The sequence below is a fragment of the Myxine glutinosa genome, chromosome 1 (assembly GCF_964187855.1).
Source record: "Myxine glutinosa chromosome 1, kmMyxGlut1.1, whole genome shotgun sequence".
Lineage (NCBI taxonomy): Eukaryota > Metazoa > Chordata > Myxini > Myxiniformes > Myxinidae > Myxine > Myxine glutinosa.
In genome coordinates, this window is record NC_136261.1 from 133,474,839 (window position 1) to 133,499,028 (window position 24,190).

Genomic DNA, 24,190 nt, shown 5'->3' on the forward strand with positions numbered 1-24,190 from the left:
TGAAGATCAAATAGCTGTATGTTGAAATATGTTGAAAAAGTCAAAACTTTACATGGGGTGTACTTGCTTTTTCACATGACTGTATAATGTATATGACCCTATTCTGAGCTAGTATAATCTTGAGCTATTTGTGCAATCATCTCACAAAGCGCTTTATTCAGCTCACAACAAAAATAAATAAATCATGAGGGGAGAAGATCATTCTCTGTTATCCTCTTCTTCTTTATTTAATGAACACAATTATTCCCACTTTATTGAGGGAGGAAGCTTTTGGTCCAACTTTTTCACAAACCTGATGGTCAGGCCTGACATTCGACTCAGTAGTTGTGGCTGGAATTTGACTATGAAGCTGGCGATAGCTCACCTACTCTTTGCGAAAGGCACGGTGAGATTTTTTTAACGTCTACCATCTAATGCCAGCAGATGGGATGCCACACACGTTAATGTGACTGGCTGTGAAACACCAGAATGACAGTTTATATCTGAGTCGGGATTCAAATCCAAGCTCGGCATCTCAGAGGCGAGTATGCATACCTCAAGGCCATCCTGGCAGCCCACCAAATTAATATCGAATGCCTTAAAAACCAATCAAAGTCGAAGGAAATTTTCAGTGTTAATATAATTGTTGATGTTTTTGTTGTTGTTGTATCGCCCCGGATCGTTCTTCCGAACAAGCCCACGGCATGTAGACAGTCGATTAATCTCCCAGGAACAATCCAGAGATCCCCCACATCCAGGATGGTGTACCCTGCCTTCACAAAGTCAGGACCATGAAAGAGTTAGAGAGAGAGGGCAAGAGAGGAGACAGAAACAAGAGGGAAAGGTCTGGTCCATTGTGACCTCACTACCCTGATGAATCCAGGCTGCAAGGAAGAATGGGGAAGATTTGGCCCCCGACTTGCATTGGGGGAGGGGTGGTACAACCACCGTGAAGGAGCATCCCTGATAGTTGCTGTCTATATAATAATTTATGTTGCCAGATCATGCTATCTTTGGCTGTAGTTCCCAAGCACACTAAACTGGCTGGTTCTCTCCAATAGTTCTAGCCAATGCAACAGGCTTGAATCCGCATGACTGAATATTAGCAAAACAATTCGATCCGTCAACAGTGTTTTTTATTGCTTTTATCTTCATCCAGCAATTCATATTCATTGAATGTGCTCTGAATTATTTATAGCTCACTCGCTTTTTCACGACATTGCATATTTGAGCGATATTCAGCGTGATCATGCATCATTCTCGAAAGGCCCCATTTTGCACGTTTTTGGAAAACTGCCGAAAACTTTTAATCTTGGTGAATTTGCATGTATATATTTTTATGCAAATGAACTTAATTGTGACTTTTTAAAATCATTTTTCAAGTGAAAACAAAATGATGAGCAGTTTGATACAAATCTGCACTCAAAACTGACATTTCTGGACACCCTTTAGGCATTTTGTAGAATAAGCAGTGGACAAGTATGTGTAGCACAGCCATCGCAAAAAAGTTTTATACCAAATTAGGGAAAATGCCTACAGGGAGCCATGAAATGTAACTGGACTGCATGTGATTTGCCCTTTATTGGGGCAGGAGGAACAAAACACATGGGCATCCACAAAGCATATACAGTAATTGCACACGACAACAATCTTTTGAAGCATTATTTTGGGCAAAGTATTTTATTCTCGTCCATATACTTGATCAACATAACTGTACCTGCCAAAGTCTACAATAATAAGCTAGAACGGGCTTTTCACTGCAAAGACCGTTCTCAGTCCCACCCAATCTCATCAGCCTTCTTCTTCCTGGCCGTTCCAGCTCATCAAGCTCCGTCGACCAAGTGACTCGCGCCTTGAGCACGTAGACTTCTCGTGCTTGCTGCGCTGCTTGGGCGTACGGCAGCTGCTCCGGCTTTTTGCTTCACTACTTATGGAGCGTCGCGTGATCTTTACTGCCGACAAGTTGAGGTATGCTTTTAGGACAGCTGTAAACGATTTCTCATAGGCAATGCATGGCTGATTTTACTTCCTGATTTTTTTTTGTTTATCTGGCGACCTATTGTGATGTATAGAATGGTATGACATGTTTCATTGGAGACATTATGGTGTTCTTTTAAGTCATGATTTGAAGATACCTCGAGGATGAAATGAATGTACCAGAATGTGCAATACCCATCTTTAGCATAATTGTATATTCCAAAGGTACTAATGCACCACAACTGTGAAGAACCCCTTGAAGGAAATCTGATTGGTTGCTGTGCTGGCACAGTTTTTGCATGCATCCAAACACAAATTTGATTCAAGCAACAGAAAGACAATTTTAGTCTTTCTTTCCCAAGCAAAGTAAGATAAAAACTTTTTGCCACCATTTCCCCACAAAACAAAACTCAGCAAAAACCTAATTCTGTCCTCAATCATGCACAGTAATGTTATCGTTAATAATGTCATCACCTTCATAGTAGGGCAGATCGATGCTAGCCTTGCCAGACATGTGTTCCTCCAACTTTCCATGGGGCCTTGAAAGTTTTATCAAGATGGAGGTGTTCGCTTGCCGAGTGATTAATTTTAGCTTGAAGACAGAAAAATCAAGATTGGAGAGGTAAGCAATAGTCAATTGCCAAATAACAAGTATTAAGGAAGCTAGCGAGTCCATGGAAATGAACAAACAAATCACCACCTCACATAACAGGAGTAGACTGTATAAAGCCAGCGCAATTACGTATTATAGCGATTATAGACATGAGCAGGCTAAAGAGTTTACATTTTGTATCCCACTGATCAGCTGGATCTACATCCAGACCTGAATCAAAATCTAATCGGCTTGTTCTTGTCACCTATCCAACTCATCCAAGTTTTGTCATAATTCGTCCAATGTTTTGAGATATCATGCTATATATTGCTTTTTGCCCCATCTCTTAATTATGAAGAAACAAAAGAACCACCTTTCGAGGCCATTTTTCCCCGCAGAGCAAGGGTTGGCCCTTTTCGGGCACCGTGGTCCCCTTTTTTTGAAGCAACGTTTTATGGCCGGATGCCCTTCCTGCCGCCAACCCTGTTAGTCGCCTCTTGCGACACACAGAGAATTACCAGTGAACTGGTACTAAATTTGCTGCCCTCGGAAGGATGACAGGCTGAGTCAACCCCCCTAGCGTTAATTCAGCGATCGACCAGGATTCAAACCCAGGATCCTAGGATCCCAAGCCGGCATCCGAACCTCTACGCGAACACCAGGCTTTCTTTTAATGCTTAATGATGAAGAATCACTTTTAAAATTCTAGTGTCCGGATCCGAATCTTATCAAATCACACTTGTCACGCACACAACCTGTACACCAAGTTTTGTCCGAATCTGTCTCTAAATTTGAGATATCATGCTTGCAAACAAACAATAAAGATGTGCATAACATGATACCTGTGAAATCCAAATAAACAATAGTTGCCATGGATACAGCAATTTTGTAAATTTGATCTATCAATTGTTTTGTATGATTGAATGTTATGCATAACAAATTTGGTTAATACATTTTCTAATCGCAACCTAATATGTGTTTTGCATGTTTTTGCCTCTGACGTTCTTTAGCGGTCGGGACATTGACCTTGACCTTCAACTAATTTTGACCAGATTTTGCACACATATATTACACATACGTACCAATTAGCTTTGTAAGTTTCAATTTGATATACTGGAAAATTACTGATTTACTGTGTGGTAATATTAAATTCACAAAAGGCCCATTTGATTATAATGTGGTGAAATTGTTCTCATGGAAACCGTTGACATGTCAAAAAGGCTTAATCAATCGTCCTGATTTTTGGGGAACTAGGTCTGTGAACCAAAATAGAAATTCTGTTAAAATTTCAAGTTGATATATGATGAAAATTTATGCTTTGTGAGCATGGGCTTTGACCTTTTGACCTCAAACAATAGGCTTCAGTGACCCAATATGCAAACCCTGTTCATATTGTTAAGTGAATCGGATGAAAATTGATGATTTTATGTGACCTTGACCTTTGACCCTATGAGACCTTGACACCGGCAAAGATAAAACACCTCTATGCACTAATTGGTGTCATGCTGATCCTATGTATAAAGTCTGGATTTAATTGGCCAAGAACTGCAGGAGGAGTAGCGTGGCAAAGAAACACGCACAGGTCCATGAATTATTGTAAAGATTCAAGAAACCAATGAATTAATTCAACCTCAAATGGGTCTTGCAAAAGGATAATGCCACCGGAAGTAAAATAATTTCATTGATGGATTGTTTATCAGTATTGGTTTAGGACATCTCATTGCAATGCAAGTTAAATTGATACTTAGCCTTGTCCAACTTGAAGTGAAGGTCAAGTATCAGCTACACTGAAATGCTTAACATAGCCATTTAACAAGGGCAGTTCAATGGTGATTTGCACATCTCAAACTAAATCAGTGTGGCTGGCGTCTGCTAAGCATCATTTTATTTCATCATGTTGATTATGTATGGATGATCTTCCTCTGAATCCGAATGATCTTTTTCCAGAAGTACCTGATATGCAATGGTCTTGAACTCACCTCAGGTTCATGCTTTCCTGGTACCTGTATTTCTCGATCTAATAGTGTTATCATCTATTGGAATCATATTGTGTAGGAATGATTGGAATTTCTATGAACAGCAATTTGACATTGTTACACCATCACACCATTTTTTCTTCTCCTTTCTACAATGTCTCATGTACATGAAGATGTTTGAACTATATACCTAACACATACAGGATAGACACATTAGCAGACCAGTACAATTACCCTGCGCTCGCGAAGCGAAAAGCCGGGTTAAGCATTCAGTGACGTACAGTGCATTCAGAAAGTATTCAGACCCCTTCACTTTTTTCACATTTTGTTATGTTGCAGCCTTATGCTGAAATCGTTTAAATTCATATACTACACATACGTATCATTTTTTTCCCGCATCAATCTACACTCAATACCCCAAAATGACAAAGAGAAAACAGGATTTTAGAAAGTTTTGCAAATTAATTAAAAATAAAAAACAAATATCACATTGACATAAGTATTCAGACCTTTTGCTATGACACTTGAAATTAGCTCAGGTGCCTCCCATTTCTCTTGATCATTTTTGAGATGTTTCTACACCTTGATTGGAGTCCACCTGTGGTAAATTCAATTGATTGGACATGATTTGGAAAGGCACACACCTGTCTGTATAAGGTCTCACAGCTGACAATGCATATCAGAGCAAAAACCAAGCCATGAGGTCGAAGGAACTGCCTGCAGAGCTCAGAGACAGGATTGTGTCGAGGCACAGATTTGGGGGAAGCCTACAAAAAAAATTCTGCTGCATTGAAGGTTCCCAAGAGCACAGTGGCCTCCATAATTCTTAAATGGAAGAAGTTTGGAACAACCAGGGCTCTTCCTAGAGCTGGCCACCTGGCCAAACTGAGCAATTGGGGGAACCAAACAGTTCAATCTTGGTTCTCACAGTCTGAGAATCCTTTAGGTGCTTTTTGGCAAACTCCAAGCAGGCTTTCATGTGTCTTTCCCTGAGGAGAGGCTTCTGTCTGGCCACTCTGCCATAAAGCCCAGATCGGTGGAGTGTTGTTGATGCTTGTCCTTCTGGAAGTTTCTCCCATCTCCACACAGGATCTCTGGAGCTCAGCCGGAGTGACCATCGGGTTCTTGGTCACCTCTCTTACCAAGGCCCTTCTCCCCCGATTTCTCAGTTTGGCCGGGCAGCCAGCTCTAGGAAGAGTCCTGGTTGTTCCGAAGTTCTTCCATAAGCTAGAACATAAACATTCCCGAAACTTTGATATTGGATCAAAGAAATAAAATGTTCAAAAACAGAAGAGTTGGCTCGCACCAAGTTGACTGCGCAGGGTAAGTATTCTATGAATACCATCTAGTTTTACCTGCATCACAAGGACATTACTTGACAACGAAGAGAATATGAGACTTTAACCTGGGATCCTGGCATCATGAGCTGTTCACCCAATGCGAATGCCAAACGGGCCAACTCTGTTATCACAATTTTGGGCAATTATGCATGTCTTTTGCTTTTGCCAGATGTTTGTGTAGCAACTGGAGAAGTAAGACATTGTTGTTGTTGATTGCTATTCATAATCAAGGCCATTCACTTAAAATATGCAAACCACATGCCCAATTTGTTTTTAGTGCAGAAACTCCCACCCAGACAGCAACCACATTCTGATATAGCAATCCATGTAACCTGGTGTCAATGAACCTCCTTTACAGACCAGGCCACTTTCTATTCGCAGTCCAGGTCACAATTTGATGGAATTTAACCAGGGTGGCAGCAATAACTCGCAAAGGGCATCGTGGGATGTTGAAGGTCCACCAACTAATAATAGCGGTTGGGACACCCAGTTTAATGTTCATTCAAAGGACGGCACAGCCAGTGATGCCTCACTTTGCCTGTGAAACACCAGGATAGCAGTTTATAGCTGGGACGAGATTCAAACCCAGGCTAGACCGCTCATAGGCAAGTGTGCATACCTCTAGAGCAGGGGTTCACGAACCAGGGTCACAGTCCGAAGTTGGGTTTCGAGTACCTTGTGATGGGTGGCGGATGACGATGTGCCGCTTGATCTTACAGTGACATACCATATTAAAACGTTGGCAGCTTGACAATTTCTCACAAATTCCGGTTTTTTAGGGGGGAGGGGGAGGGGTTCATGTCGAAAGAGTTTTCTCCAACAATGTTTTTTTTTGCAGGTACCAAGCATGTGCCGTTACCATCTGGGTCACGAGACGAATGCGATTTAAAATTCTGGTTTGTTTTAAAAAAAAGTTTGGGAGCCCATGGCCTCGAGTCTAAACTCTATTCATTCTTCTACCCTAGATATTAAAACCGAGATGATATATTAAAGGTAATTTGGGGTTGGAAATGCACATTAATCTCAATCATGGTGAAAAATGATTATGCCAGAGCCAGACAAAGTTTCTTTAATACAGTGGAAAATGATATTAAGCTCAATGAGTTTCACATACATCAATGAATCACAGTCAAATATAAGAGAACATAAAGAAAACATGAAAATAAGTCTTTTCTTGAGTTCATCATCATATGCTGCTGAGCCACAAACCCATTCTGTTCCAGGAAGTGATGTAGCCTTGGCCTATTGCAAATCTGCCGAAAGAACAACATAATTTGAAAAGTGATCATGATAGTGATTTCATTTTTAGAGATGACAAAGGGCTTTGTAAAGTAACTTTGATCTTTGTAAAACTCAAGCAAACTTTGTGCTGGCATTTTATTTATATAAATGACTTAGTTTTTCCTTTTAATGTTAATCAAGGCATGCTCCACAATTGTATACTCAAGAGGTCAACGATCAGACGGATGTATGGGGGTTGCGTTCACAAGTAAATGACAGGGTCAAGGGTCAGGTTTTTTTCAGCCAAGAGGCCAAAAGCCAAGACGCAGACATGCCTGGAAGGCTAGGGTTCCCAGGAGCTTTCCAAGCACACAGATGTTGCAATTGCCCTGAGCTATCATAAAGCTTTTCAGTAGAAGTAAGCCTTTGAATCACCATCTATCACAGTTTATGGGGTCCTACTTTTCGCATTTCCTCCAGTTGTTTCATGTAATCCCGAGGCCGACTGACACCAGCATGTTTCTTGCCGCTTCCAATTACCCGCAAGTGTTATTTGAACCGACAGCAAAGGATCATGATACGTGTCCCTTTATGATACCATGATGAGAAATGCGAGCCTTACGAGGCAATAAGAAAATATTGTTCAGGAAGCTTCCTGAATGTCTTAAAACGGTAAAAGAAAAAAAAAGGGATGTAGGAAGTTCCTCAAATCCATTCTTGATTAACTTCTCTCACTTAAGGATGTACATAATTCCATGTTAAATTCAACATTATCAGAAAAGAGATGCTCGTCTAAAAGTATGAAGTTCTCTTTGATTCATTCATTATTTTACTTTATACCAATGACACACACAACAATAAAAACTGCTTAGCAACAGTTTGGCAATGAAGAAGGACACTTTTTCCATAGGAAAGCTTTTTCCAAAAGGAATTTTTGAAGGAGTACAATACCAGGACTTTATCATGAAGGCGATGGTTTTCTGTCTGCTTTCTTTTAGTTGGGCAATTTTCTGGATTAGGCCTTGGATGCAAAGCCAGACTTCTGAATATAGCTCAGCCTTATGCACATTCAACCCTCGTGCTGGAATGCAGGGCTTGATGAAACGGATTACAGTCATGGAAAAAGTTATTTGGCATCATTCGGATCAGAAGAACAACCTTTTAATGAACTCGTTTACTTTTGTAGTTACTGCAAATTGTTCTCAAAAATCTAAAGAGCAAATCTCAGCGGCTATTATTGTTGAAGACATTGAAACGTTAACTTTTCACTTGATGAAAAACAAAAAACAAAGGTGCACACATGTTTGCCAATGGTCACACGTGGCAGTGAGGAATGTCTTCCAAATGGCAGGAGGACGATTACAGCCGTTTGGCAGAAAGTCCTGCCGGCCTTGTCGCTTTCGATTGTTGCTGGGTGGTCTTTGCAAAAAGCAGAACCAGAGCACCCCACTCTGTCTTCTTTTCCACTCCCTCTTAAGTAATAGAGATACCGTGTGAGCACCACGTGTTCACTCAATCGGAAACGTACCTGGAAAAGCATTGCGAACATACCTGAACTAAACCCTGGAGTAGTGTAGTGTAAAATACATTCCACAAAGTAATTGTAATTTTGTTTGGACTCTCAACATTGATATGGCTTATAAAAAGCATTAGACAGCAGTTCTCATTTCAATGTACGTACATATTATTATTATACACAAACAATGGATTTGCAGGATTGACAATCTGATGCCAACGTGTTTTTCTCTGAGTTGTCAATGCCCAAAGGAATAGTGTCAGATCACTTTTACCATCCTGTCATCCTGAATCCCATTTTCATCCTTCTGCCTAATTTTACATCGCCTTTTCGATAGAGATCTAAAGGCAGCTATTGTACTTGTTTGAACGTGTTTGGGAAAGGTAACTTGCAGGCACTTGACATTGTTTCAATACAACAACAACAACAACAACAACAACATAATAAAAATAATAATAATTCATTTATTTTGTATAGCGCTTTTCAAGAAGCCCAAAGGCGCTTTGACAGAGTGCAAAACATAATGCATAACAATACAGGAAAACAACACTTGCAAAAAGACAAGAATCAATAGGGAAATATTTAAAGCAAAAGGAGGGAGAAGGAGAAGAGATAGTCAGGGGTTAAATGCTGTGGGTTAAATATTGAATGCAGTGTTGAACAGGTGGGTCTTTAGTGATGTTTTGAATGTGGTGAGTGAGGAGGAGTCTCTGATGGTGTGAGGTAGTGAGTTCCAGAGGGTGGGAGCAGCGATGGAGAAGGCCCTGTCCCCCCAGGATCTGAATTTGGTCCGGATGGGGGGGGGGGGGGTCAGGAGGTTGGTACCAGCAGAGCGGAGGTTGCGGGTGGGAGTGTGTCTGGAGAGGAGGTCAGCCAGGTAGGATGGGGCCAGGTTATGGAGGGCTTTGTATGTCAAGAGGAGGATTTTGTACTGGATTCTCTGGGGGATGGGGAGCCAGTGAACCTTGTAAAGGACGGGGGTGATGTGGTCACGGGTCCGGGAATGGGTGAGTAGACGGGCAGCGGAGTTCTGAATGTATTGGAGTTTATTGGTGATTTTTGAGGGTGAACCATAGAGGAGACTATTGCAGTAGTCCAGACGGGAGGTGATGAAGGCGTGGATGAGGGTTTCTGCAGCCGTGGAGGAGAGGGATGAGCAGAGACGGGCAATGTTTTTCAGGTGAAAGAAGGCTGACATTGTGATCTGTTTAGTGTATTTGTCGAAGGAGAGGATTTGGTCAAAGATGACGCCAAGATTCCGGATGTGAGTGGAGGTGGATACTGGGATACCGTCGATGTTGAGGGCAAAGTTATGGGTGGATTTTGTGAGCGTTTTTGGGCCAATGATGATTATTTCAGATTTATCACAGTTAAGCTTGAGGAAGTTGATTTGAAGCCAGGATTTTATTTCAGTGATGCAGTTTGTCAGGATAGAGTGGGTGTCGGTGGAGACGGACTTGGTGGAGATGAAAAGCTGGATGTCATCGGCGAAGCAGTGGAATTGGAGACCATGACGGTGGATTAAGTGACCGAGGGGGGACAGGTAAAGGATGAAGAGGAGGGGGCCAAGAACTGAACCTTGGGGGACACCTTGGGGGAGGGGAGCAGTGGGGGATTTGCAGTTATTGATGGAGATTAACTGGCGTCTGTCAGAGAGGTATGATTTAATCCAAGAGAGGGCAGTGCCGGTAACGTTAAAGGTGGATTCAAGTCGGGTGAGGAGGATGGTGTGATCGATGGTGTCAAAGGCAGCGCTGAGGTCGAGGAGGACGAGAATGTTGAGGTTGCCAGCGTCAGAGGAGAGGAGAAGGTCGTTGGTGATTTTGAGGAGAGCAGTTTCAGTACTATGGTTGGAGCGGATTCCGGATTGGAATGTTTCATACAGGTTATTGGCAGAGAGGTGATGTTTGAGTTGAGTGGCTACAGCGCGTTCCAAAACTTTTGACAGAAAGGGTAGGTTAGAGATGGGTCTGACGTTGTTTAGGGTGTCAGGGTTTAGACCAGGTTTTTTTTAGAATGGGGGTAACAGCAGCAATTTTGAGGGAAGGTGGGACGATGCCTGTAGACAGGGAGGAGTTTATTGTTGCAATGATAAGTGGAGAGAGAGCAGGGAGGGAGGCCTTGACAAAGCTGGAGGGGATGGGGTCAAGAGTGCAGGTGGCAGTTTTCATTCCTATGAGGAGTTCAGAGAGGTCAGTAGGGGAGATTGGGGAGAACCGAGACAGGGGATGGCAGGACAAGGGGGTCAGGTGGTTGGAGGGGGAGCGGGTGCGGCGGTGGTCAAGCTGTTGTAGATGTTGTCAATTTTGCGTTGGAAGAAAGAGAGGAAGGAGATGCAGTTGTCTACTGTGAATGACGGTGGTGGTGTTCAGGGGGTGAAGGAGTTTGTTTATTGTCGAGAAGAGTGCTTTTGGGTTTCCGGAGCCAGAGTGGATAATTTGAGAGTAGTAGGCGGAGCGGGCGCGGGAGAGGGCATCTTTGTAGTGTTGTAGGTGGTCCTTGTAGGCTTGGGAGTGAACTGTGAGACCTGTTTTATTGCGGAGTCTTTCAAGTTGGCGAGCACGAGTTTTCATCAGGCGGAGTTCAGGGGTAAACCAGGGAGCAGAATGGGTGAAAGAAACTGTTTTGGTTTTTACAGGCGCAAGCTGGTCAAGGCAGGAGGAGAGAGTGTGGTTGTAGTAGTCAGTGAGGTCGGAAGGGGTGTGGAGGTCAACGAAGGGAGAAGTGGACATTTTTTCAGAGAGGGTGGATGAGAATGAGGTAGGTGAAAGAGCGTTTAGCTTACGGAAGTTGATAGTGCGATAATGTCTTGGTGTTGGGGTGGGGATGTTGATGGTCATAGTGATAGCTAAGTGGTCAGAGAGGGTGAGGTTGGAGCCAGAGAGATGGTGCAAAATTAGTCCAGTAGAGCAGACAAGGTCCAAAATGTGACCACGGTTATGGGTAGGAAAGTTGACATGTTGAGTGAGGTTAAAGCAGGTGAGTAAATCAGTGAAGTCAGTGGTTATTGTGGAGTCAGTGGAGCCATGTGGATATTGAAATCACCAAGGAGGAGGATTGAGGGGGAGAGGGAACATAGCTGGGTCAGAAAGTAGGAGAAGTCAGACAGGAATGATGGGTGTGGTTTGGGAGGGCGGTAGACGACAGCCATGACTGACTGCGTGCGACCAGAGAGTTTAAAAGCCAGGTGTTCAAATGATGAGGATGAGGCGATGGGGATGAGGCTGGTCCTGATGTCTTGACGGTGGATAACGGCAATTCCACCACCTCGGCCCCCCGAGCGTGGTTTATTGATGTAAGAATATCCATTGGATGTGGTGAGGTTGAGTGTGTAGTAGTCCAGAGGTTGTTGCCAGGTTTCGGTGAGACAGAGAAAGTCCAGTTTGTTATCCAGGATGTATTCGTTCAGGATGAGGCATTTGTTGTTGAGGGACCGGGCGTTGAACAGGGTGAGCTTGATGTTGTTTTGAACAGCAGGGATGAATTCAGGTGATTTAGCCAGGGTTCGTAGGCAGGAGGTGCGATTGTGTGCGTTGCTGTGACCAGCTGCGCTGGGACGAAGAGTGAGAGTGCGCTGAGCCGACCAGAGGACGGGGATGGAGTGACCTGATTGCAAATATACAAACTTACGACTGGAGCCACGGTGAATGTACCTGGGTCGTCGGAGGAGTCCATTTGATTTGATGGCAGAGATGCATGATGGGGTGGAGCGGGTATTGAGCAGAAGGAGCCTTGCGGCGTAGTACCCCAGAGCCATGTCAGGCAGGAGAGGAGAGACGAGACGAGGCCAAGGTTGAGGAGGTGAAACAATGGTCCCAACCCACGGGAGCGGGCCCGAGGAAACGAAGGAGCCAGGTAGGTGAAGCCAGGAGCAGAGCCGGGACCAAGCAGAGGGCAGGCAGGAGCAAAGAGACGATCACGAGGCCAAGGTTGATCACGGCAAAGCGGCAAATGCAGCGGCAATCGACAGCCGCCGCAACAAATCAAGATCACGGCGGGAAACCGCCACCAAACCGCTGCGATGGTCACAACCCACGAGAGCGTGCCCGAACAAACCGAGCAGGCGAAGGAGCTGGGCAGGCGAAGCAGGGAGCAGAGCCGGGGCTATGCAGAGGGCAGACTCAATGGCCAAAAAATCCGCACGACCACCAAAAAAAGCAAGCAACTGACAGTGGCCCGGTCGAAGAAGCGGCGAGCATGTGACGCCTGCGTCCTCTTCATACCGGACCGGAAGCCGGAAGCGGAAGCCACAACAGGCATTTTAAGGCCATTTTCCCTGCTAGAGCGGGGGTTAGCCTTGCGGTCCCCATGACAATCTTCTCCATCTTGCCCTATTTTCTGCATCTCTCCTTGTTAACCCCCTTGCCCGCATTTCTTCTTCCACCATCTTTAGCCAAGTCTTTTTCGGTCTTCCCCGTCCTCTACTTCCTTCTACATTAATTTCCATCACTCTTCTCAACCAGTCACTTTCATCCTTCCTCAACACATGACCAAACCATCTCAACCTGTTTCTCTTCACAGCATCCTTCACAGGCTCTATTCCCATCATCTTTTGCAATTCATCATTTGTCTTCCTCTCTCTCAACGATACTCCGCACATCCACCGAACCATTCGCATTTCCACCCTTTCCACCCTTCGTTGCTGCTTGACCCATGTCATGTCATGCTTGACCCATTCATGACCCATGTCTCGCTCCCATAAATCATAACACTTCTCACACATGCAGCATACACCTTTCCCTTCAGCTTCAACGACACTCGCCTCCTCATCAGCACGCCACTCAGTTCCCGAAACTTCTTCCATGCACATCTCACTCTGGCAACCGTTGCTGAGTCTGATCCACCTTCTCCATTCAGCATGTCTCCGAGGTAGCAAAATGTTTTCACACCTTCTAGCTTCACGCCGTCTCCAAGATCCAACTCAACATTTCCTCCATCTGCAGCTCCCTCTGTGCACACCTTACACTTGAATGTAGCTGCCACACTGGCTAATGACCCTCTCAAACCACTACATTTTTGATGAACCCACTCAGCGCACATTGTACATTGAATGGAATTCACTCCGACACCCTTCCTGCACACAGCACATGGCCACTTCCCAGTTCTTTCCACCTCACCACATGCTTTACCACTTGCCATCACCTTCGTTTTTCCGATGTTCACCTTCAGACCTTTTGTCTCCATACATTCCTTCCACTTGTTCATCTTCTCCTTCAGTCCATCCATACTTTCTGCAATCAACACCAGATCATCTGCATACAACAACTCCCATGGTAAACCCTCCTTTACATTCTGAGCCAGCACCTCCATCACAGCTACAAATAGTAGTGGACTTAGTACCGACCCCTGATGCACTGACATCTTCACCTCAAACTCACCACTGTTCCCGTCCACCATCTGTTTCAATGTTGAACAAAATTAAGACCACAACGTTGAGCAGCAGGAATATGTGTATTCAACGTCGGTTCATGGTCATTTCAATGTAATTTTGCCTGTTGGGTAATAATCTCAATGTATATTCTGAAGGTCACCTTGTATGGGCCTTTCCATTGGTATTTGGGGTTTATTCTATTTTCTTACTTCACAATAGCAGCGTTTCTCAACCCCATGGTCACAAATTTAGTCTATCTGTTCTATCATGATTTTGTGAATGGCGTTGAAAAATTATAGTTCATTGACTGTAAATGTAGAGTCGCTAAACTTGATTTATAGCCAAGGCCGAGTTTTGTCTTCCTCCTGTAGTTGTGCTCACTTGTATGCCATTTCACCTACAAACAAGGGAATTTTTTTTTTTTTTTACATAAACATGATTAGCTAAAGAGTCTGTGTCTCATTTTCCTCGTATTTCTTTGTATTACACAAAATATGTATGTATTAAGCTACGTATTAAGTAAAATAGCTGCACCCCTTAGCGTTGGTCGCAATTGCAAGGACACAAAGGCCTTGTAAAGCCAATCACTGCAGCTTCAATAACATGGATGTTGGAATTCACTCCTCATGCCCTGATCATTCCTGTGAATCGTTGTTTACATCATATTGAGTTCCTTAGAAGGCCTGCCAACATTTGATGTGTTCAATTACTCCAACTGTAATTAACTTAACAACACTGGCCAGATGGGTTCCATATAATCTAAACAACGGGATTTCACTCAATAGATGTACCACTTGGAAAATAGTTTATTTTCTAGATTTATAAGGAATCTGCCTTGCCTTTAAGCAAACTTCATGTTCTCTTTGAAAAGACAAGAAATGGCATTTACTGTACTTGGTTATAATGTTGTTGTCAGCAGTTCCACTTACTTTGAGCTGTTGAATCTGGGTTTGATTCCTGGTCTGACTATGTATTATCATCTTAGTACTTTGCAGGTAGGTGTGTACCGTACTCCTGGTGTGTACCCTGGTTTAGAATAGGTACACCATATCCCTGCGTGTCGTAAGAGGCGACTAAGAGGGTTGGCGTCAGGAAGGGCATCCGGCCATGAAAACATTGCCTCAAAAAGAGAACCATGACAATTACAACTACATATGGGCAGGGTACAACCCGAAGTGGAGATCGGTTTCTGAGGTTTGGGACATGGAATGTAGGGACAATGACGGGGAGATCAGGAGAAGTGGTGGAAGTATTGGTCAGAAGAAAAGTGGACATATGTTGTGTGCAAGAGACGAGATGGAAGGGAAGTGGTGTGAGAATGGTGAAGGGTAGGCAGGGACAGAAATACAAGTTTGTGTGGCAAGGGTGCCCGGAGGGCGTGAATGGTGTTGGTGTCCTGTTTTCTGAGGAGTTTGTAGACAGTGTGGTGAGTATGACTAGAGTGAGTGATAGGTTGATGATGGTGAAAATGATGATTGGAAAGCTCTTGGTAAACGTCATCTTGGGATATGCTCCACAGTTTGGTCGGAGCGATGAAGAGAAGGACAAGTTCTGGTGTATGATATAGAAGCTGATGGAAAACGTGAAAGATGAGGAAGTTGTTGTGGTAGGAGGAGATCTAAATGGACATGTGGGAAGGAGTATGGACGGTTTTGAGGGAGTTCATGGGGGTTACGGATATGGTGTGAGAAAGGGAGAAGGTGAAAGGATTTTGGAGTTTGTTGATGGAGCTGATTTGTTGATTTGTAATACTCAGTTCCAGAAAGAGGATAATGAGCTTGTTACATACACGTCAGGTGGGTCGACGACAACCGTTGACTACCTGATGGTGCGTAGGCGAGATAGGGGGCACCTCCGGGACACAAAGGTGATCCCGGGGGAGGAGGCTGTTTCACAGCACCACTTGGTTGCCTGCGACATAAGGGTGAAAGTTGTGAGGAGAGCTCGGCGGGTGAAGTACCAACCGAGAATGAAGGTGTGGAGGTTGAAAGAGGTGACAGTAAGGGGGGCATTAAAAGAGAGGCTGAGTAGGGTAGAGGATGATGTGTTTGAGCTTGAAAGTGGTTGGATGTCAATGAAAGATAGTCTGTTGGGAGCCGTTGGTGAGTTATGTGGATGGACAAAAGGACCACCGAGGCACTCGGAAACATGGTGGTGGGATTATGAAGTTGGAAAGAGGATTGACGAGAAGAGGAAGAAGTTCAAGGAGTGGCAGAAGGCGAAGGGTATGGGAGCAGAAAAAGCAGAGCATGAAAGTTATAAGGCAGCCAAGAAGGCTGCAAAGAAAGAGGTAGCAAAGGCGCAGGAGGCATGTAGGAAAATGTTCGGAGAATGCTTGGATTCGGAAGAGGGTCAGAGAGCGGTATTCAGGATTGCAAAGCAGATAGCGAAAGAGAGGTGTGATGTGATGGGGGTGAGTTGCTTGAAGGATGAAGTGGGACAAATCGTTGTGGACCCAGATGGAATTAAAGGAAGATGGAAAAGATATATGGAAATGCTGTTGAATACAGAGAATGAATGGGATGGCAACATAGAGAGTAACCCAGTTTTAGGACCGGCAGAGAAGATAACTGAGAAGGAGGTTGAGGAAGCGATAAAAGTAATGAAGAGTAAAAAAGCGGGAGGGCCGACGGGAGTTGTGGGAGATATGTTGAAGGCAGCAGGAAGTTGGGGTGTGAAGAGAATGACAGAGATCTGTAATCTGGTGGTGAAAGAAGGCCGCATTCCAGTGGATTGGGAACTGAGTAACCTCATCCCTCTATACAAGGGGAAAGGTGACCCTCTGGAGTGTGGCTCCTACCGAGCGAGAAAGTTATTGGAGCATGGAATGAAGGTATTGGAAAGGGTGTTGGAGAGGAGGATAAGGAAGAAGGTGAAGATCGACAAAATGCAGTTTGGATTTATGCCAGGAAGAGGAACGATAGACGCGCTCTTTATTGTGAGGCAGTTGCAGGAGAAGTACAGGGAGAGGAGGAAGAAGTTGTTTCTTGGGTTGGTTGATGTGGAGAAAGCATTCAATAGGGTTCCATGCGAAGTATTGACATGGGCAATGAGGAAGTTAGGAGTGGAGGAATGGTTGATCAGAGTAGTTATGGCAATGTACAAAAGAGCGCGCACAGCTGTAAGGATGAAGGACGGGAACAGTGGTGAATTTGAGGTGAAGGTGGGAGTGCAGTGTGCGGAGTATCGTTGAGAGAGAGGAAGACAAATAATGAATTGCGAAAGATGATGGGAATAGAGCCTGTGATTGATGCTGTGAAGAGGAACAGGTTGAGATGGTTTGGTCATGTGTTGAGGAAGGATGAAAGTGACTGGTTGAGAAGAGTGATGGAAATGAATGTAGAAGGAAGTAGATGACGGGGAAGACCGAGAAAGACTTGGCTAAAGATGGTGGAAGAAGAAATGCGGGCAAGGGGGTTAACAAGGAGAGATGCAGAAAATAGGGCAAGATGGAGAAGATTTTAATGGGGACCGCAAGGCTAACCCCCGCTCCAGCAGGGAAAATGGCCTTAAAATGCATGTTGTTGTTTGTTGTTGTACTTTGCAGGTAGGGAGCTGTATCGTCTTTTGAAGTGGATATTAAAAGAATACTGGGGATTCCATTTTTGATTATTTTCAAACATTATCGCACTATACAGGAATGCATTACAGATTAATTTTTTAAACAGATTTGGGGTATAATAAAGTAAGCAAGAACTAACTAAAATTATAAGCATTGATTTTAACGTGGTCAGCCGAAATAAGAACAACATTTCAGTACATATTGCAAGCCGCTTAAAAATACAGATACCACTATAGGCAGATGCATTGTCTTTGGTTGTAGGGTTAATTGAGGGAAAACTAAACATGGAGTCAATTGTTGATATTGTTGTAAATATTAATGTTACAATTCTAATGCTTACTAATTAGAAATTGCAATGGTGAGGTCTTCTACCTTTATATCCATTAAATCAACGAGTGCATTCCACAAAATATCTTCGTCAGAGCATATGATCAATAACCTTGGGTGTTCAAATATATGTACAGTGCATTCATAAAGTATTCAGACCCCTTCACTTTTTTCACATTTTGTGATGTTGCAGCCTTATGCTGAAATCGTTTAAATTCATTTTTCCCCTCATCAATCTACACTCAATACCCCATAATGACAAAGAGAAAACAGGCTTTTAGAAAGTTTTGCAAATTTATTAAAAAGAATTTTTTTTGTAGGCTTCCCCCAAATCTGTACCTCGACACAATCCTGTCTGAGCTCTGCCGGCAGTTCCTTCGACCTCATTGCTTGGTTTTTGCTCTGATATGCATTGTCAGCTGTGAGACCTTATATAGACAGGTGTGTGCCTTTCCAAATAATGTCCAATCAATTGAATTTACCACAGGTGGACTCCAATCAAGGTGTAGAAACATCTCAAAGATGATCAAGAGAAATGGGAGGCACCTGAGCTAAATTTCAGGTGTCATAGCAAAGGGTATGAATACTTATGTCAACGTGATATTTCAGTTTTTTCTTTTTAAAAAATTTGTGAAACTTTCTAAAATCCTGCTTTCTCTTTGTCATTATGGGGGTATTGAGTGTAGATTGATGAGGGAAAAAATGAATTTAAACGATTTCAGCATAAGGCTGCAACATAACAAAATGTGAAAAAAGTGAAGGGCTGTGAATGCACTGTATATATATATATGTATATATATATATATATATATATATATATATATATATATATATATATATATATATATATATATATATATATATAGAGAGAGAGAGAGAGACACACAGAGAGAGACACACAGAGACAGACACACAGAGAGACAGACACACGGGCTTTATTGACGACAAGCAAAGTGCCTGCTCTTATGGACGGGAGGAAGAGGAAGCAGGACTTGGAGTATGTGTTTACTCTACAGGGTGTTCCAATAAGCCCTGGCAAACTTTCGTTGTAAATATATTTGGTATCACAAATGATACAACAATACCTTTTCTTTTATATGATACAGATACTCATAAAGCTTTATTTATTTTTAGGTCTGGTGGTTTAAAATGTGGTGGTAAAAGAAAATGGCGACTCCACAGGAGAAAGCTCAATGCGTCGAATGGTTCATCGAGACGACATCCGATACGCAAGTTCAGCGTAATTTCCTTACACAGAATGGAAGGAATTCGCCATCGCGGACTAGTATCAGAGAGTGGTACAAGAGGTTTAAAGAGACTTGAAGTTGTCAAAAACAGAAAAGTACCGGTTGATCAAGCACAAGTGCAGCAGACGTTGAACGAGTGCGTGAATCATTTCAACAAAGTCCCAGAAAATCAATCCGATGCACATCCAGAGAACTGGGACTATCAACCACCACTGTACACAGGATTTTACATAAAAGACTGAAGCTTTATGCCTATATGGGGCAGATTCTGCAGGAACTTAAACAAAATGATGGACCCAAACGATGATGAAAATAGAGGATGATAGTGTTTGCCTTGGAAATAGAGGATGATGAAAATTACTTGAAAAGGTCATGTTCACAGGGGAAGGTCAACCGATACAATGGTTGGCCCTGATCGGTGGCCCTGAAAACCCCCACGTGGTCATTGAACACATACATGACAGTCCAAAGGTCAATGTGTGGTGTGGCCTTCTCCATGACTGCTTGGTGGGTCCGTTTTTCTTTGCGGAGGATAGAGTGACCTCAACAATTTACATGAACATGTTGGAAGGATTTGCCTTCCCACAGATTGAAGACCTGCAACCTGATATCATTTTTCAACAGGGACGGCACTCCCCCTCATTGGGCCTTTGTCGTTCCAGTCGTCCTGAATGAAAAAATTCCAGGTTGCTGGATTGGCCGAGATGGACCAACTGCCTGGCCCCCACGATCAGCAGACATAACACCCTGGATTTCTTTTCTGTGGGGGTTTCTCAAAGATGGTGTTTACAACACCAAGATGGCAAACCCGCAGGATTTTCATTCTCAGGTTCAGCTGCATGTGCACTGGTGGACGCAAGCTATTTGGGCAGTTCATAAATTAACAGTCCACTGTGTCGATCGCTGAGGCCGATCTTCACATGGCCGTAACACCGATTGGCTCAAAATCCTTTCAACTATCACTTTGGCAGTTTTAAAATGAAGGGAATATGTATGGGGAGTGCAATGCGATTGTGAATATGACAGCTCCGAGGTGTCTTTGCCTTCGCACCAACATGGTGGCTGTAAGATTGAAATCTGTCTTCAAGCTCCGTCCTCACTCAAAGTCCTTAACCAGATATACCACCCTTCTTCCCCTTTATTCCCATTCTTCAAAGAAAACGAGCAAATTGTTATATCGCCATTACATGTATATTCATTACCTCATGTCATTGGTGAGTTCACGGAAAATGCGATCAACACAGGTCTGTTTGTCTGTTTGTCTGTTTGTTTGTTTGTTTGATTGTTTATGTTCATAAGAGCAGAGTTCAAAGTTCTTCCACCTCCTCCCGTCCGTCAAGACAGGCTCTTTATAATAATAAAAAACAATTTTTATCGTATAAAAGTTGCGGTGGTCGAGTGATTAAAGTCACTGACTCGTAAGCTAGTGGATGAGGTTAGATCCCAAACAATGTCAAGTTTGAAATTTCTTTCTTTTTGGGTGCGTAAAAGCATTTCACACGGACATGGCTCCTTTAATATATATGTTTTCGATGACGATTTTCATTGTTTTGCTGCAGTTGTTTCATCATGAAAAAGCTCAAACATGTATTCCTGACAATTCGATGCCATATTGCAAGTGAATTGTCTCTGTGTGGGTGCAATCCAGTTCATCATTGTTCATGATGTAGTGATGCAATATTTGCTGTTAAAATCTCGCACATTATTAAAAAAAAATAGGCAAAATAAGAAGTGCTCTCATGATCTTAGTAGCTATATTGAATGCAGGTCAGTTTTTATTCAAAGCTTTAACCCGTTGTACCTCTTTAAACCAACTGTCTCATCTGCTAGCACTTGTCTGTCGACAATGGAGGTTCATGGGCAACTTTTTTTTTAGTTTACAGAGTCAAGGCTCGTGGAAGAGCTTGAACACTGAATGGATTAGGACAGAACGAAACAAAAGGAAATATCTGAAAGTGGCCTTCTATTTTTTTTTTAACTAGTAGGCCATTGTGTGCCAGTAACCTGGCGAAGCTATAAATTCCTGCCATAATCTGTAAGGGTACCGCATTGGTAGCGGTCACACATCAGTATTTATTGAATTCTTCTTTAAATTATTGTCGGATATACATCCGCTACATAAGGCAAGAATTGCTCTTGTTGCAGACGATGCAGGGAAAAAGCCTCTGCTTGTCATTGATGTTTATTCATGCATCTCAGCCAGACCATGAGGCACAGTAGCAAAATTGGCAAATGAAAAGCACCATTCCTGACTATAAACCTTGAAGTAGAAGTGGCAATAACTGGATTGCAAAGACCTAAAAAAAAATGGTGTTTATAAATCCTCCACAACCTTGGAAGTGTTGTCTATCAGCCGATGATCCCCTTGCCGATGGTCACATGGCAAAGATCCTAAGGATTTCCAACTGAAACCCGTGGCCTCAATATAACTCTGCAGGCAAAAATAGCCACATTGTCTTCTTCCTTGGGCAAAACTTTTGAGTTGAGCCAAGAAAAACATGCTGACGATAGGTTTCCAAATCCTGCTACTTTCTTGTTTCTGTTGTTCAGCAATATTATTTAGTAACTTTTTTTTGCTGTTTTAACTTTTTATCTCTTGGGGAGAATTCTGGGTCTCATGCGCACTGTATCTCTGAGAACTTTGTCCAAAAGTTTTACTTTTTTAACTTTCAAGTATTCAAGTCTTTCTTCGTTATTCAGGTACGTTTATTTAGAAATGCAATTTATTTAAACTTTCAGCTGCTGGTTTATCTTGCAACAAAACAAGTACATCCATTCAATTGTTATACGATCTCTGAAAACATTTGGAAGTACTTTTTTATGAGCAGCAGTTGAGTGTTAACAGAAGCTGATTATTTGAGGTTGTTGATTTGAGGTTATTGTTTTTGAAGCCTTACAGGATAGGACAACATTGTTGGCCCGTTTTGTGTTCCAATTTAAACACTTTGTCAGGATGCTCAGATCCCAGATTTACAATCCCATGTTGATTTGTGAATTGTCTTCTAATATTACATGTAAAAGCTTACTGACATATTCTTATGTCTTTGAGCATAATGTGATCTGTACAAGATTCTCCACCAGCCTTACAGAACTGCTAAACATTATTACCGGTAAACAGATATTGTAAGGTTAATCTGAACACTGATAGAATGGATTCACTGGCAGCATGTCAGTCAAACTTTTGTGCACTGGAAATCATGATCCATATTTCGTAGAGGAAATTAAATATTTTTTGTGGGACAAGTGAAATGCACTCGAGAATTTGAAAGATTAATAGCAGAAACAAAATGATAAATCTCCTGCTGTTACAGTACATCTTTTTGGTTGAGCGAGAGAAGGAGGCCTCTTAGTGGGGTCACTTTTCTGGGACCCCGTGACTATTTTGCGGAGAACTAAGCTTGAAGGTGGATTTGGGTACTTTAAGACATTACCTTTAAAATGAGCTCCCATGTCCCTCGCGAAATGATGGGGAACTCCCGCTAGGGGGCATTTTCCAAGATGGCCACCAGTAACATATACCTAATATCGGTTTGGCCTACAATTTCCTATAAAAAAATATTTATAAAATCTATTCTGGGGTTTTGTTATATTCTAAATCCATAAATCATACTTATAAGTTATAACACATAGAGAAACTCATAAATACTCATATTGTTGATTTATTTTATCTCAAATGACCCAGAAAACAACAAAATTGCTGCCGCAAGATACAAATTATTTGTCATTTCTTGTGGTTACTTGATGTTTCTAAGATTTTCATCCAGATATTTACTCGGTGGGTTTCTGAAATGGACGAATGCCGCAGTGTCCTGACCAATCTCCATCGCTTTTAACTGAATATAGAACATCCAAAATGCTCTTTGCATGGGTTAAGGCTTGTCTGCATGTATGCCTACCAAGCTATACTGCAATGTAATACTATTTCCTTATATAAGTAAATTAATCGATTATTTTTTCGACGTAGATCAAAGGACAACTTGATGAAATAGTCACTTCTGTCCATAATGGATTGTTTATTCATCTATTGACATCAGCAACTCCTGGAGCTTCTATACCGAACACGCTTATTTCAGACCACCACAGTCCACATGGTCAGTCCGCCAGTTTCCGTTGTCTGGAGCGGTACTTATTCGTCAGTTGTCTCATCGTCACTATCATCAGAACGAGTTGAAGAATCAGAATCTGTTCCACTATCGTCGTCTTCTCTCTCCATGACGCTCTGTTCATCCCGCATAATAAGGGAAAGATCCCCGGGCATCATGGGTTTGGAGTGGATTACAGGCACGAGCATGCCGGACGCATCTTTACTCCATCCATGTCCTAATAGCGTAGGAGGGGAATCAGGCTTGCTGTAGTTTTGAAAAACCCAAACTTGATAATTGGCCCTTGCAATATGGAAACTGAGAGTCCGAGTCTGGTGGAAGTCTGGATGTCACCTTTTTCTTCATCTTGTTCCATTTCACAGCACGTGCTTGTCCCAGGGAATCTGCGTGATTGTCCCCGTATATATAGCGAAGGGTGAACATCTCCAGATCCCGAACATTGTTCTCATTCATCGAAATGTCACTGCCAAGTTGGGAGAGGATGGCTCGGGATCCGGAGGAACTTGTCCCAGCGGTGAAGACTGATGTCTTCCCGTGGCCATAAAACCCAGACACACAATCGGCCCAGCATACTTGTCCCAGCATGCTTTATGATAACGGATCTCTTGAGCACAAAAATCATCACAATCGGCGATGAATGTTGTAATTCTTGTTCGCATAGAATTGTCTTCGAGATGTGTGGTGGAAGCTTTAAACTGGTCCCAAGCCTGTTTCTGTGGAAGATAAGAAGATAAAAAAGCCAAGGATATAGATGACCCAACTCAAATACACTCAAATAATCAAATACTCAAATACTAATAAATTAATAATTAACAAGTACACATACATTCAAAGTACACCGCCCCATGCCAAATAATTAAATATGCTGCAGCGCGGCATTGCCGGGGCGCCTCCGGCGCCCGGCAATACCGCAGTGCAGCTCATAGAGGCTGCATTGGGAGGGAGAGGTGTACACTAATTGATTGATTAATTGTATAAT

General features: G+C 42.8%; 1 protein-coding gene across 1 annotated transcript in view; it reads left to right on the top strand.

Moving 5' to 3' along the window:
• Positions 1-24,190, top strand: part of LOC137428692 (DENN domain-containing protein 2A) — a 277,280-nt gene that overhangs the window by 195,158 nt on the left and 57,932 nt on the right. The window contains exon 15 of the mRNA XM_068118598.2: positions 1,799-1,947. Within this exon, the coding sequence (XP_067974699.2) occupies positions 1,799-1,947 (149 nt within the window). The remainder of the gene's footprint in view (positions 1-1,798; positions 1,948-24,190) is intronic.